The sequence below is a fragment of the Clarias gariepinus genome, chromosome 18 (assembly GCF_024256425.1).
Source record: "Clarias gariepinus isolate MV-2021 ecotype Netherlands chromosome 18, CGAR_prim_01v2, whole genome shotgun sequence".
NCBI lineage: Eukaryota > Metazoa > Chordata > Actinopteri > Siluriformes > Clariidae > Clarias > Clarias gariepinus.
Window position 1 is genome coordinate 30,177,511 of NC_071117.1, and position 14,585 is coordinate 30,192,095.

The 14,585-nt window shown below is 39.8% G+C and overlaps 2 protein-coding genes across 2 annotated transcripts; one reads left to right on the top strand and one right to left on the bottom strand.

The window, feature by feature from the left end:
* Positions 1 to 644: 644 nt before the first annotated feature.
* Positions 645 to 2,888, bottom strand: si:dkeyp-75b4.10 (ladderlectin). Its single transcript, XM_053477479.1, has 6 exons — positions 2,795 to 2,888; positions 2,628 to 2,689; positions 2,415 to 2,503; positions 1,542 to 1,673; positions 962 to 1,073; positions 645 to 833 (listed from the first exon to the last, which is right to left on the bottom strand). The coding sequence occupies exons 2-6, from the start codon at positions 2,686 to 2,688 to the stop codon at positions 763 to 765; spliced, it is 465 nt and encodes a 154-aa protein (XP_053333454.1). The 5' UTR covers position 2,689; positions 2,795 to 2,888; the 3' UTR covers positions 645 to 762.
* Positions 2,889 to 7,085: 4,197 nt separating this feature from the next.
* On the top strand, positions 7,086 to 10,645 carry fgb (fibrinogen beta chain). The gene is made up of 8 exons (XM_053476551.1): positions 7,086 to 7,245; positions 7,406 to 7,423; positions 7,638 to 7,841; positions 8,528 to 8,711; positions 8,884 to 9,225; positions 9,337 to 9,459; positions 9,711 to 9,996; positions 10,212 to 10,645. The coding sequence occupies exons 1-8, from the start codon at positions 7,165 to 7,167 to the stop codon at positions 10,441 to 10,443; spliced, it is 1,470 nt and encodes a 489-aa protein (XP_053332526.1). The 5' UTR covers positions 7,086 to 7,164; the 3' UTR covers positions 10,444 to 10,645.
* The last annotated feature ends 3,940 nt before the right edge of the window (positions 10,646 to 14,585 follow it).

Genomic DNA, 14,585 nt, shown 5'->3' on the forward strand with positions numbered 1-14,585 from the left:
TTTTTATTATTATTATTATTATTATTATTATTGTCATTGTTGTTGTTATTATTATTATTATTAGTATGATGATTTATGATGTAAGTGATGATGTAGTTTATCGATGCTACTCAAATTCACAATTCATACTGTATTTGTAGTTTCAGTGTGCTTCTATATTAAATTGAATGTTTTAATAGTTTTATAGACAATAAGTATTTTGGTGGTTAATTTTAATACAATTATATTCATCTAAAATATTTGATTTTAAAAATACTTAATGGCAAAATGGTGTATCTTTAATGAGATAATAATAATATTTATATTATTAATAATAATAATAATAATAATAATAATAATAATGATGATAATAATAATAATAATAATAATAATAATAATAATAATGTTGTTGTTGTTGTTGTTGGTGGTGGTGGTCTTTTAGCTGCTCCCAGCGAGGGGTCGCCACAGCGGAATACCCAGACCGCTCTACAACTTGGCACAGGTTTTACCCCCGATGCCCTTCCTGACACAACCCTCCCATTTTACCTGGGCTTGGGACAACAACAACAATAATAATAATAATAATAATAATAATAATAATAAGTGAAACACTTGCTGCTTTAGGTCAGTTTATCAGATGATTACAATAATGACAGGAAATTGCGTTAATCTGCGTAATCCATTTTTATTTTCATATTGTAAGTAATGATTCCATTTTTTGTAGTTAACAATGAGACGTGACAATAAGGCTATAGGCAGTCCTGAGCAGGTATAATGAGTTATTCAAAATGCTGATTTCTGACACATAAAGTAGAGTTCAGTGTTGCAGTGGAGGTTGTTCCACAGGACTTCATCTGTGGAGTAAATGAGTGTTGAGTCAGACTGGAAACCTGCCGCACGTGTCTCCTCCCAGTGGAGGGTCCGCACCACCGGCTCTTCATTATATTAATGATAATAGAGTGTGTTGTGCTCGTGTCATTACCTCCGTAGTTCATTTCCAGGCAGCGTTCGTATCCTTCTGGGTTGTTCGGCTCGCCCGAGTGCCACTTCGTGAAGTCAAACACCGAGCCATCGGACCAGAACCACACGGTGTCCTGGGAAAAGACCGGGCCTGGGTCACTGCTTCGCTCTGATTAAACGTCTTACACTCTCACTATACAGTCATGGAATCACATTGTTTAAAAAAAAACTCCACTTAAAAATCGAAATAGGACTGAAAAGTGGAATTGACTCAAAAATCAGCTTTAACTTTACAGATTATTTATTTTAACAATTTATTTTTCATATTATTTTGCAGAATGTGCTGTTGTTTGATTTATTTCACAGCTCTGTCAGAAACAGAAATCTGAATGTAGTTTAGATTCCTAAGGAACAAGTGAGACAGATGTGATGGTGGTGAGGAACATCTGTCTGAGGAACCTGAAGAGGAACCGGACTAAAAGGGAACCTTAGTGTGGTTATAAAGTGTTATAGGAGTGCTAGAGTAAGGACGCACAACTGTGTGTGTGTGTGTGTGTGTGTGTGTGTCCATTATTTTAACAGAAATAGAAACAGAAATGTACCCAGATTGCGTTCTGAGCTCCGAGCCAGGTGCGCGTGAAGCTGCCAGAGAGTCTCGTCATTCTCTTAAGGAAGGAGTGCGTCTGGTTACTGTGTACAGACGCGAGGTTTCCTCCCAGGACCTGACAGTAGAGCTGCCGAGAGACAGGAGGAGGAGATGATACACCAGCCAGAGTGGAGCACCCAGAGGGTTCTCTCTCAGAAATCACTTCTGAATTCTAGTGTTTATGGAATGAACACTACTGACTCTACTCTACTGACTCTACTCTACAGACTCTACTGACTCTACTCTACAGACTCTACTCTACTGACTCTACTCTACTGACTTTTCTCTATTTACTTTACACTACTGACTCTTCCCTACTAACTCTACTGATTATACACCACTGCCTCCACTCTACTGGATATACAGTACACTACTGAATCTACTCTGCTCTGCTGACTCTACTCTACTGACTCTACTGACTCTACTCTACTGACTCTACTGACTCTACTCTACTGACTCTACTCTACTGACTCTACTCTACTTACTTTACACTACTGACTCTTCCCTACTAACTCTACTGATTATACACTACTGCCTCCACTCTACTGGATATACAGTACACTACTGAATCTACTCTGCTCTGCTGACTCTACTCTACTGACTCTAAAGTCCTGACTCTACTCTAATGATTCGACTTACTCTACGCTATTTACTTCACGCTACTGACTCTACTCTACTGACTCTCTGCTACTGACACTGCACTACTAAATATATACACTACTGATTATAAAATTCCGAGTCTACACTACTGACTTCACACTACTGACTCTACACTATTGACTCTACGCCACTGACTCTACACTACTGATAAAAGATAATCACTCTTTACCTCGGCTTGAACCCATGGTTTTGATTCTGCTATGTATTTGTAGCACTTTTTCCCAAATCCTGACCAACCACTGGAACATTTGTTTCCAGCTGAAAATAATAATAATAATAAAAGCAACAACAACAACAACAACAATAATAATAATAATAATAATAACAATAATAATAACAATAATAATAATAATAATAAGAATAACACAGTGATGTGACTTACGGCTAGTTGCGTATGCAGTGAAAGCCAGAGAAACAAGAACAAACACAACCAAATACTTCATTCTAGCAAAAAGAAAATGATATTAATTATAATATATAAAATATGAATCTATCCCCAGAATGACACAGGAAGGTTTTGTGATGTGTATAAAATGTAAAACGTCATACGTGGTTAGTCAGCAGGGCCGTCACAGCACTCGGCACTCAGGTGAAGACGTCCGCGGAGTGAAAAGCAGCTGAAGCTTTTATTCCTGGACAGTTTTTATAGTAAAGCAGCCGACCAATGAGGAGCGCGCATCACACACTCCAGGCTATATTGGGTAAAAATCTTCTCTGTGAAAAGATGACTCTGTACTTTTTATGTGTGTGTGTGTGTGTGTGTGTGTGTGTGATGATTTTCTTCTGAATACTCACACACACATACTTTACAAATTGTTCAGGTTTGAGTTAAAGAAACTCAATAATCTCATCAGGTAGGCGAGCTCCACACTGGACCCTCTCTCTATCACTACTTGCTGGTCCACCTGATGTACAGTTTCATTCCCACCTGTACACTTATTTACAGTACAATCATCATGCACATGTACATAGAAGCAGTATTTTTAAATTCAGATATTATTTTATGCCATTTTTCTACCTCTTTATGCACCTTAAACTATTAATTATGTTCATTTATTTTCTTCCTCCATCATAGCAATTCTTGTTATTCTTGTTTGCTGATTAAATGTTGTATCTATTTATCTAAAGATAAAAATCAGGTCACATTGTTATTATTATTATTATTATTATTATTATTATTAATGCTAAACTGGACGAATCCTTAAAGTTTTCAATAAAAGGTTGTGAAACTGATAATGATGAACTCACCTGGAAATCATTTCAAACCCCATAATTTTCTACTACAGACGAATAGTATTTAAAGATCAACATTAATAATCTTTTTAAAATTCTGCTTCATGTTTCACTTTTAAAGTTTTTAAAGTTCGCCACAGAGATCGGTTTGTGTTTCATCAATTTTCAGAAAGAAATTAACAATTATTTACACAAAAAATGTCTTTATTGTTCATATATTTTGCACATGATATCACACTATAAATCCAAAAGTATGTGCACCACTGACCATCACACACACACACACACGTGCTTATTCCCTAAACACACAGTTGTACAGAACATCTGTGTGCACTATATTGTTTCAGCTCTAAAAGGATCTATAACTGTAACTGTAACTTTAGATGGCCTTTCTGTTCCATCAAGTGCAACAGTAAAAGACCTTGGTGTGATTATTGATTCCAGCCTTTTATTTGAAGCTCATGTAGATAATATTACCAGGATAGCATTCTTTCACCTCAGAAATATTGCCAGAATAAGAAATATATTGTCGCTAAACGATGCAGAAAAACTAGTTCATGCTTTTATCACCTCTAGGTTGGACTATTGTAATGCCTTACTGTCTGGTTGTTCAGCTAGATGCAAAAATAAGCTTCAGCTAGTCCAGAATGCAGCAGCGAGAGTCCTCACTAGAACCAGAAGATATGAGCACATCACCCCTATCTTATCTTCACTCCATTGGCTCCCTGTGAAATTTCGCATCGATTTTAAAATACTATTCTTGACATATAAAGCATTAAATGGTCTCGCGCCGCAGTACCTGAGCGAACTGCTAGTGTCTTACGATCCGCCACGCCTACTTCGATCAAAGGATGCAGGCTGCTTGTCAGTACCGCGTATTATGAAAACTACAGCAGGGGGCGGAGCTTTTTCTTACAAAGCCCCAAAATTATGGAATAGTCTTCCAAATAGTGTTCGGGACTCAGACACAGTCTCAGTGTTTAAGTCCAGGCTAAAAACCTATTTATTTAGCCAAGCATTTTTATAAATAGATTAGCCATAGGTAAAGGAGCAGATCTGGGGGACTCATGGACGTAGAGTATTATGGTGAACTGGTATGTTTGGATGCTGTCTTCCTCACTCTCATTGATCACTCAGGTTTGCTGACGGTGAGGTGATTGTTTGCTTTACATCTCAGTTCCCCCTCATGTTTGTGTTTCCTTCTGGCTCTCCCTTTTAGTTATGATGTCATAGTTAGTCCTGCCGGAGTCTCTGCTTGCACTCTACAGTTAATATACATTCACATTATACATTGTGTAACTGTGACCAGACCTAACTGCCATCTCTCCTCTTCTTCTCTCTCTCTCTCCCGTTCCTTGTTTAGTTTCATCATTTTGATTCATAATTTTAACTATTTTTTTTTTATTCTGTAAAGCTGCTTTCCAACAATGGAAATTTTTAAAAGTGATACACTAAAGTAAAGTGAACTAAAAAGTGAAGTGAACTAACAAGTGAAGTGAACTAAAAAGTGAAGTGAACTAACAAGTGAAGTGAATTGCACTGTCTGAACTCCAGCATGACGACGCCTGTGAGATCCACAAACCCAGATCTGATCAACTGGAACTGGAGCTTCCTCAACATCCCAATATCAACGTCTGAGCTCCATACTGATCCTGTAGAATGTGGGAATGATTGTGAATGAACACAAAGTGTGTGATGATGTGTGAGGCCAGAGCACTAACATCTACACCAGTGTGCTGCCTCTTCTAGTAACTCGTCAATGTTATCAAAAAAAATCTGTAATTGTTTGGTAAAAATGTTATAATCATTTTCCTCCATATTACAACACAATGTTCCAGAGCAGCTGAATCTTAATCTGACCACAAGTTTGGACTGTTTGTGCAAATTCATAAACACACGAGGAAATGAGGAAGTGAACGTGCTGTGTAACGTCTGATACTGCGGCTCTCATCGTGATGTGACATTCTCACAAACAAAAGAGAAAAAAGTGGTTATTGTCTTTTGTAGAAAAAAAAGATATAATAATAATAATAATAATAATAATAATAATAATAATAATATCTGAATATAATAACTGTTCAGGTAAAGATCGTGTCCGTGTCCAGCTGTGACCTCCAGCTGCAGAGATCAACATTGTTAACATCAAGCTGTTTCCTGAGGAACTCTCTGCGCCCGGGTCACCAGAGCCACGCCTTTACTCACCAAACATGCACAGAAATCTGATGTAGAAAAATGTTAAGATTAGCAGGACAGAAGTTTAAACATCTCATCCTGACCCTGTGCTCATTTAGACAGAACACGGGCGCAGCAGAGGGAATGTGTAACCTGTGTGTGTTGGCTTAAAGGTGTGTATAAACCATCACTGTGTCCTGAATATGTGATCAAACCTCCATTATTATTATTATTATTATTATTATTATTATTATTATTAACATTATTATTATTATTATTATTATTATTATTATTATTAACATTATTATTATTATTATTATTATTAACATTATTATTATTATTATTAACATTATTATTATTATTATTATTAACATTATTATTATTATTATTATTATTATTTTAATTATTATTATTATTATTATTATTATTATTATTATTATATTGTACATTCAGTTTATTTAACAGAACCTTAGGAATGATGTGTTTCACTCTGTAGGTGATTTCCTCACTCTTACTGCTTTAAAGCAATTTAATAAACTAAAAACTAAAATTTTATTTTTTAAGGTAGTTAAGAAAATATCTATAAATATTGTTGTTGATTTTTCCAACATGAGCTGAACTGAAGCCTGTAGCTGTGAATCAGTGGAACCTCACAGGGCTCAGTGTGTGTGTGGGGTCAAACTGATGATTCAGCAGCTGAGTCAGTGTGTGTGTGTGTGTGTGTGTGTGTCAATACCACACACGTACCTGAGGTCAGGGACAAAATCAAGACACACTTTACTTTATGTCTTTAAACACTTGTACATGTGATTATTTCTAGTTTTTATTCTTTTTTTTTAATCAGAAATAATCTTTATTTATTAATGTATTATAAATCTATTAAAGAAAAAAAATATATCTATTTATCTATATATCTATCTATATCTATCTATATATATCTATATATTAATCTTTTTTTCATTTTCTCATTTAAATATAAATTTTTATATAAAAACATCCCAGTTTCAAAACAGATTAATTAGATATTTGAGATATAAACTGTAATATTTGATTCCCCCGAGCTTCGACCCCGCTGCCGTGCAGAGCACACACACCACCACTGAACAACAGAGGATGCAGAATTGTATAAATATAAAACTTGTTTTTTTTTTTTTTTTTTTAAATAAAATATAATCTGTTTCTTTTCCATGTTTTAATTTTTAAACCAATCAGCACAGAGCACACACAGAGTGTTTAAATCTAAATATTGCCTATTATTTCCCGCCCACGTTGTTTACGTTGTGAGATCGTACACTGTGTTGCCACATTTCCCACTAATGACCCTGAGCTGCTCCGATTGATTTTCCTGAGTTAATAGTTACCCAGACAGGGTGGGGGAGGGGGGGGGTCACAGGGGACGGGTCTGAGGATTGTATAAATACAGACTCGGAGCCCTGCAGTGTGGACAGACGAACAGACAGACGGACAGACGGACAGCAGGGTGACGATCTGTGCTGTGTGTCCTGCTCTTTATCATGAAGCTTCTCCTCTTCCTCAGTGTGTGTGTGTGTGTAGCGCTCGCTCAGCATTTAAACAGTGACTACGATGATGATGATGTGAGTACACACTCCTGGGGTTGTTTATGCTTTTTTAAATCTGGTCAGAAATAAAACATTTATTCTTTGTCTCTGTCTGTCTCTGTGTGTCTGTCTCTCTCTGTCTGTCTGTCTCTGTCTCTCTGTCTGTCTGTCTCTGTCTGTCTCTGTCTCTCTGCAGGATGTAAAACCACCAGCGGTGAGTCTGATTTCATTGAATTTAACCAACTTTGAATTGAATGATTAGAATGTCGATTTTAGGAAGAATACTATATTAGTATAAACCTTTAAACTGCATGTTTAACCTGAGCTGTAAAAGATTCAACCTACAGATAAATACTGACATGATAAGGATTTTACAATTTACCTGCAAATAAATCCAACAAACTAAATTATTTTTTTATGTTTCTTAGCGTAACAACAACGTGACGGATCCTCGAGGTCACAGGCCTCTAACCCGAGGTCGTGAGGTCTACACCCCTGTCGCTGCTCCTCCTCCCGTTACCGGGCGTAACCGATATGGCCCGCGTCCCACCGCGGCTACAGGGAGCCAGGTTCAGGAGGAGAAGCAGGAAGTCCAAGACAGTGGAGGATGCGCCCACGCACTAGAGACAATAGTACGATCTGTCCTCTAATAATCACACACATTTATTTTCCAGGCATATTTCCACACTGTGTTTGATGCTGTCGTTTTATCCAACTTTTTTCTGACTCAGAGGTGTGGGTCAAGGGCGTGGCTAGACACAGGGGCGTGGATAGACACAGGGGCGTGGCTAGACACAGGGGCGTGGCTAGAGACTCTGGGCTGCCACCCTCGACCATCTGAACACTTTTTGACTGCTGTAGCATTTTAAGGGGCCACGAGTCACCGAGGGGCCCTTAGAGTCATCCTTACTTACCACTATCCCACCAACCACACACACACACACACACACACAGGTGAATTTCTCAGCACACAGCTGTTTAAAGTTTAGAGGTAAAAATCTCAAACCTAGTGGAACTTTGATTGTAAAAAGACAAACATTTTCAATTCCATTATTCAGCTTTAAAAGAACCTAAACGCTTCCTAAACACACGGCACATACTGTACTTCTAAGCACTGATATCATGTTATTATTAGACTGCTGACTAAAATATACCTAAATGTAAGTTATTTTTAGAGAAAGAGCAAATTCATATGGACCTGCGGACGAGTTTGTATAATAAAAGCACCTAATTCTCCTGACATGGTGCATTATCAATGGGTTAAAGTGTGTGAAGGCAGGCGAGGTCTGATCCCTGCTGGTTTCTGTTCCTCCTTCAGGGAGTCCTCTGTCCTACAGGCTGTGAACTGAAAGCGAGTTTAGTGAAGCAGGAGCGCGACGTTAAACCCACCGTGGCTCAGCTGAAGAGAGACGTGGAAACTCTATCACAGACCTCCAACTCTGTCTACAAATACGTGGTGGATCTGACCTCAGAAATCACCGAGAGACAGAGAATCAACGACGGTAGGGTTCTGTGATGTTCTAGTTCTCACTCAGACGTTAGTCAGATGTTGAGCTCCTCCCTAAAAATTCATTAACATTAGACATATGTGCTGAAACGCTTGTCCTGATGGGAGAGCGAGATGGACTACAGCACTCAAGCTGCTGACTTAAGTTTACTTCCTTTACCTTTTAGGAAACAACGACTTGGTTAGTCAGTACACAGATGACCTGGAGGTCCAGCACGTGTTCGTGAAAGAATCAGTGGATGTGACGTTTCCACAGAACATTAAAATTCTGCAGGGGGTGCTGGACAAAGTGCGTGAGAAGATTCAGCGCCTGGAGAAGGCGGTCGCGGCTCAGACGGAGAAGTGCGCCCAGCCGTGTGTGGTGTCCTGCCCCATCCCCGTGGTGTCTGGAAAAGACTGCGAGGATATCTTCAGGAATGGAGGAGAATCTTCTGAGATGTATCTGGTGCGTCCAGAATCCTCACAGCCAGCGTATAAGGTCTTCTGTGACCAGACGACGCAGAATGGAGGTGCGGCGTGAGGGCAAAACAGACAAAACATTTGCCGTATTTTGGGTTTGTGGTGTGTTTAGCGTCACTCCTGTGAGACACTCTTTACATCCTGTTCTGTCCTGTTCTTAGGCTGGCTGCTGATTCAGAACCGTTTGGACGGCAGTGTGGACTTTGGCCGGCGATGGGACGAATACAAGAGAGGTTTTGGAAACGTTGCGTATGATGTTGGGAAAGGTCACTGCGAAACTCCTGGTAAGATGTTTTAAACTCTCCAAGGGTCCACATGGTGGTGTAGCATAGTTTCAGGGTTCTGATTAAGTCCTGAGCTTGGGCTGGGTCCTGGCATCCCATAATAGACTCCAGGACCATAGAGACCCTGACCAGGATAGAACATTTAGATGAAGATGAATGAAAGAGTGAGATGCACTTGTGTTTTGTGTTTTTGTCCCCCAGTGAAAACTTTCTGAGATCTAAACTGTTTTTGTTTTTATTTGGGCCTGTAGGTGAGTACTGGCTCGGTAATGACCGCATCAGTCAGATCACTAAGACAGGTCCAACTGAGGTCCTGATTGAGATGCAGGACTGGAGCGGCACCAAGGTGCACGCTCAGTACCAGCAGTTCACCGTCCAGGGTGAGGCCTCCAACTACATCCTGGCGGTGGATAAATACTCCGGCACGGCGGGTAACACCTTCCTCACCGGGGCGACCGAGCTGTTTGGGGTAAATCGCACCATGACCATCCACAACGGCATGATGTTCAGCACCTACGACAGAGACAATGACCGATGGTGAGCAGCGCTGTCATTACCGCCGAGATACCATTCTGTGTTTAAATATCGATCACCTCCTAACAGAGAGTGCTGCTGTATTATTAAAATAATCTTTTTCTTTTCTGTATTCTGTTTGATAAAGTGAATTTCCCTGGATTCACATACAGCAGAATCATTAGCTGTGATGTACACATTTAATACTTATATATATTTCTGTTCTGTAACATATACAGGGTGCCCGGTGACCCGTCTAAACAGTGTTCAAAAGAAGACGGAGGTGGATGGTGGTACAACGCCTGCCATTCGGCCAATCCTAATGGGCGATACTACTGGGGCGGAGCTTACACCAAGAACATGGCCAAGCACGGGACAGACGACGGCATCGTGTGGATGAACTGGAAGGGCTCGTGGTACTCACTCAAGACCATCAGCCTCAAGATCAGACCCTATTTTGCTCAGAGATAATACACACACACACACACACACATTTTATTCGGTAAAACAAGTACTCTTACTCTCTTAATCTTAAGTGCTGTTTTAGAAATAGAGAAATAAAAGAGAAATAAAAAACATGAACAAGAGTGAAATATAACAAAAAATGAAAACTGAATTAAATGTCATGAACCTGTTTGTGTTCGAAAATAAAACAGATTCTGTGTGAAGATTAGATTTGTGTTTAAATCTCATTATTTCAGCAAAAACAATAAACATTTTTTTACAGTTATAGTTCATGTGGATTCTGCTCTTGTGTTCAGATTTATTATCTACTCGAGTCACTTAAACTCCATGAACCTCACACACACACACACACACACATGCACACACACAGAGTGAGCAGCATCTCATTAATTATATTTATAAAAATTTATTTTTATATTTGATCAGATGATCTTTACTAATGTAAAGAACGGGTTGTGAGGTTACTGTAAACAATACAGTCAGTGAACTCTTATAAACTGTAAATGCAGGGAGGTAACGTCAGCTCGCTGAAGTGGGACTTTCACATTGACTCCATTGTTAAAAAGGCCCACCAGAGGTTGTATGTCCTTCACCAGCTGAAGGAGTCCAACCCACCACAGGAGCTGCTCACACAGTTCTACTCAGCCGTCACTGAATCCGTCCTGTGCACTTCAGTAACTGTCTGGTTTGGCTCAGCTACGAAAACAGACATCAGAAGACGACAAAGAACGGTTCGGACTGCTGAAAGAATTATTGGCACTGCCCTGCCCACGCTGCATGAACTGTATACATCCAGAGTGAGGAAAAGGCCACCAAGCCACCCTCTATTCGACTGCCGTCGGGTCGACGCTACAGAGCAGCGAACACCAGGACAGTCGGGCACAAAAACAGTTTTCCCCAGGCAATCTCCCTCATGAACAGTTAAACATAATTCTAACTGTCAATAAATATATGTGCAATATTGTGTACAGTACCATAGATTTCAGATATTTATGTAACTTATTTGAAAGTATCTCATACCCTACTCCACTTGATGTTAACCTTTTCTCATAAAAAAATCTTATGTTTTTGTGTGTGTGTGTGTGTGTGTGTGTGGGTGGGTGTGTGGATGGGTGTGTGTGTGGGGGGGTTCTAAATAAATCAGGACAACTAATTTCTTACTCACTTGTGTTACTCGACCTCAGTGCAGCTTTTGACACCATTGATTACGCTATTCTTTTTCACAGATTAGAAAATGTAGTAGGAATTAAGGGTACAGCCCTCTCCTGGCTCAGATCCTATTTGACTGATCGTTATCAGTTTGTAGATTTAGATGGTGACCATTCCTCATGTTCTCAAGTTGAATTTGGTGTTCCACAGGGTTCTGTTTTAGGCCCACTGCTTTTTTCCCTTTACATGCTTCCTCTGGGCAACATAATCCGTAAGCATGGTATTAGTTTTCATTGTTATGCTGACGACACACAAGTATACATTTTAGCAAACGTAGATGAGAAAAAACAGTTTACTAAAGTTGAGCAAAGACATTGGATGTTAATTAATTTCCTTCTGCTTAATCCAGAAGTTCTAGTCATAGGACCACAAGCAGCTAGAAGTAAGCTTTCTAAACATAGTGATTTTAAATGGCCTTACTGTGCAACAGTGAAGAACCTTGGTGTGATTATAGATTCCAGCCTTTCATTTGAAGCTCATGTAGATAATATTACCAGGATAGCATTCTTTCACCTCAGAAATATTGCCAAGATAAGAAATATATTGTCGCTAAACGATGCAGAAAAACTAGTTCATGCTTTTATCACCTCTAGGTTGGACTATTGTAATGCCTTACTGTCTGGTTGTTTAACAAGGTGCATAAATAAGCTTCAGCTAGTCCAGAATGCAGCAGCGAGAGTCCTCACTAGAACCAGAAGATATGAGCACATCACCCCTATCTTATCTTCACTGCATTGGCTTCCTGTGAAATTTCGCATCGATTTTAAAATACTACTCTTGACATATAAAGCATTAAATGGTCTCGCGCCGCAGTACCTGAGCGAACTGCTGATGTCTTACGATCCGCCACGCCTACTTCGATCAAAGGATGCAGGCTGCTTATCAGTACCGTGTATTATGAAAACTACAGCTGGGGGCGGAGCTTTTTCTTACAAAGCCCCAAAATTATGGAATAGTCTTCCAAATAGTGTTCGGGACTCAGACACAGTCTCAGTGTTTAAGTCCAGGCTAAAAACCTATTTATTTAGCCAATCATTTTTATAAATAGATTAGCCTTAGGTAAAGGAGCAGATCTGGGGGACTCATGGACGTAGAGTATTATGGTGAACTGGTATGTTTGGATGCTGTCTTCCTCACTCTCATTGATCACTCAGGTTTGCTGACGGTGAGGTGATTGGTTGCTTTACATCTCAGTTCCCCCTCATGTTTGTGTTTCCTTCTGGCTCTCCCTTTTAGTTATGCTGTCATAGTTAGTCCTGCCGGAGTCTCTGCTTGCACTCTACAGTTAATATACATTCACATTATACATTGTGTGACTGTGACCATACCTAACTGTTATCTTTCCTGCTCTCTCCTCTCTCTCTCTCTCCCTCTCTCCTTGTTCCTCTACCTATCTCTCTGTCGAGCTATACATGACGCTCCTGAGCTGCCAGTGATCCAGACCTCCTCTGCCCTCTGGACCTGTCTAACTCATCCTGGAGTCCTGCTTCTGGTTGGAGATCTCATCACATGGATGCCCCCGTGTGGTCTGCCTGGAATGCGTGTGGTGACTGGGGTTGGTTCCACTTTTCCATGAAGGTGGTCCTGTCCTCGACTGATGCAGACAGCTGTTCTCTGAGGACCTGTGACTTCAGTCGCTTAATAGTTCAGGACTGGAATTTTTTACAGTCTACCTGAACCTCCAGGAACAAACTGGACTTTAATCTTACACATCTCCTCTTATACTGAACTTCCAGTCTCGCATAATATTATGCACATCAATTCCTGCTATCTGTTATCACCCAGATGAGGATGGGTTCCCTGTTGAGTCTGGTTCCTCTCAAGGTTTCTTCCTATTACCATCTCAGGGAGTTTTTCCTTGCCACTGTCGCCGTCGTCCTGGGCTTGCTCATCAGGGACAATCATATAATTTTGATTCATACACATTCACATTTCATAAAAACTTAATTCTTTTGATTGTGAAGCTGCTTTGTGACAATGTAAATTGTTAAAAGCGCTATACAAATAAAATTGAATTGAATTGAATTGAATTTCAGATCCCTTGATTTCTACACTCTAAAAAACGCTGGGTTGTTTTTTCTACCCAAGCGGTGGGTTGCCTCTGTTGGGTCATTTTTCTGGGTTATTTACAGAGAGTTGGGTAGTTTGTGTGTAACCCAGCTGCTGGGTTGAAGTTTGCTGTTTTATTTTTGGTAGTAGCTGTCTCCATGTTTTTGTTTCAGGTTACCTATACCCTATCTTACAGTTTTTTCTGATTGCTTAAGCACATTTTTGGTAACTATTGGCTATTTTTGCAAAACTCACACAAATAAGAAAACCTTTCACCCAATTATCAAAACATTGTAGTTCTCTTGCAAAAGCAAACACAGCTAGATTAACTCTTCACACCTTCGTAAAAATGGTGTTTTCGTATCAAACAGTACACACAAGCCATCATCTACTAAGCACACAATGCGCCAACTGCACACTGATGGTATGAATACAAAACACATCTGGCTTTTGCTTTCTCTGTGTACAGATGTCAATTTGAGGTCATACTTTTGTCATAGTGTCATGTAAACATACAAGGATCCAAACTTCAAGTATTGGTGTTTATTCACACTCATCAAAACCAAGACAAAGTCAGAACACAAAATAGTAATTTCACAAAAAAAATTTCGTCCACATCGCATGCGATATCCTCCAGTCCAAGGCACCGGGGAAAATATCTCCTTGAATGCCGTATCCAGGCCTGACATGATGCCTGGTCAATATCTCCACATGCCTCCTCCATTGCCTGTAAAAGGGCTACCTGTTGATGAGGATGACGGTCGTACACTTTCCAGCGCCAGGCAGAGAAGAACTCCTCGATGGGATTTAAGAATGGAGAGTATGGAGGGAGGTTGAGTGCCATGAAGGATGGGTGGTCTGTAAACCAGTTGTGGACCAAAGCAGCCCTA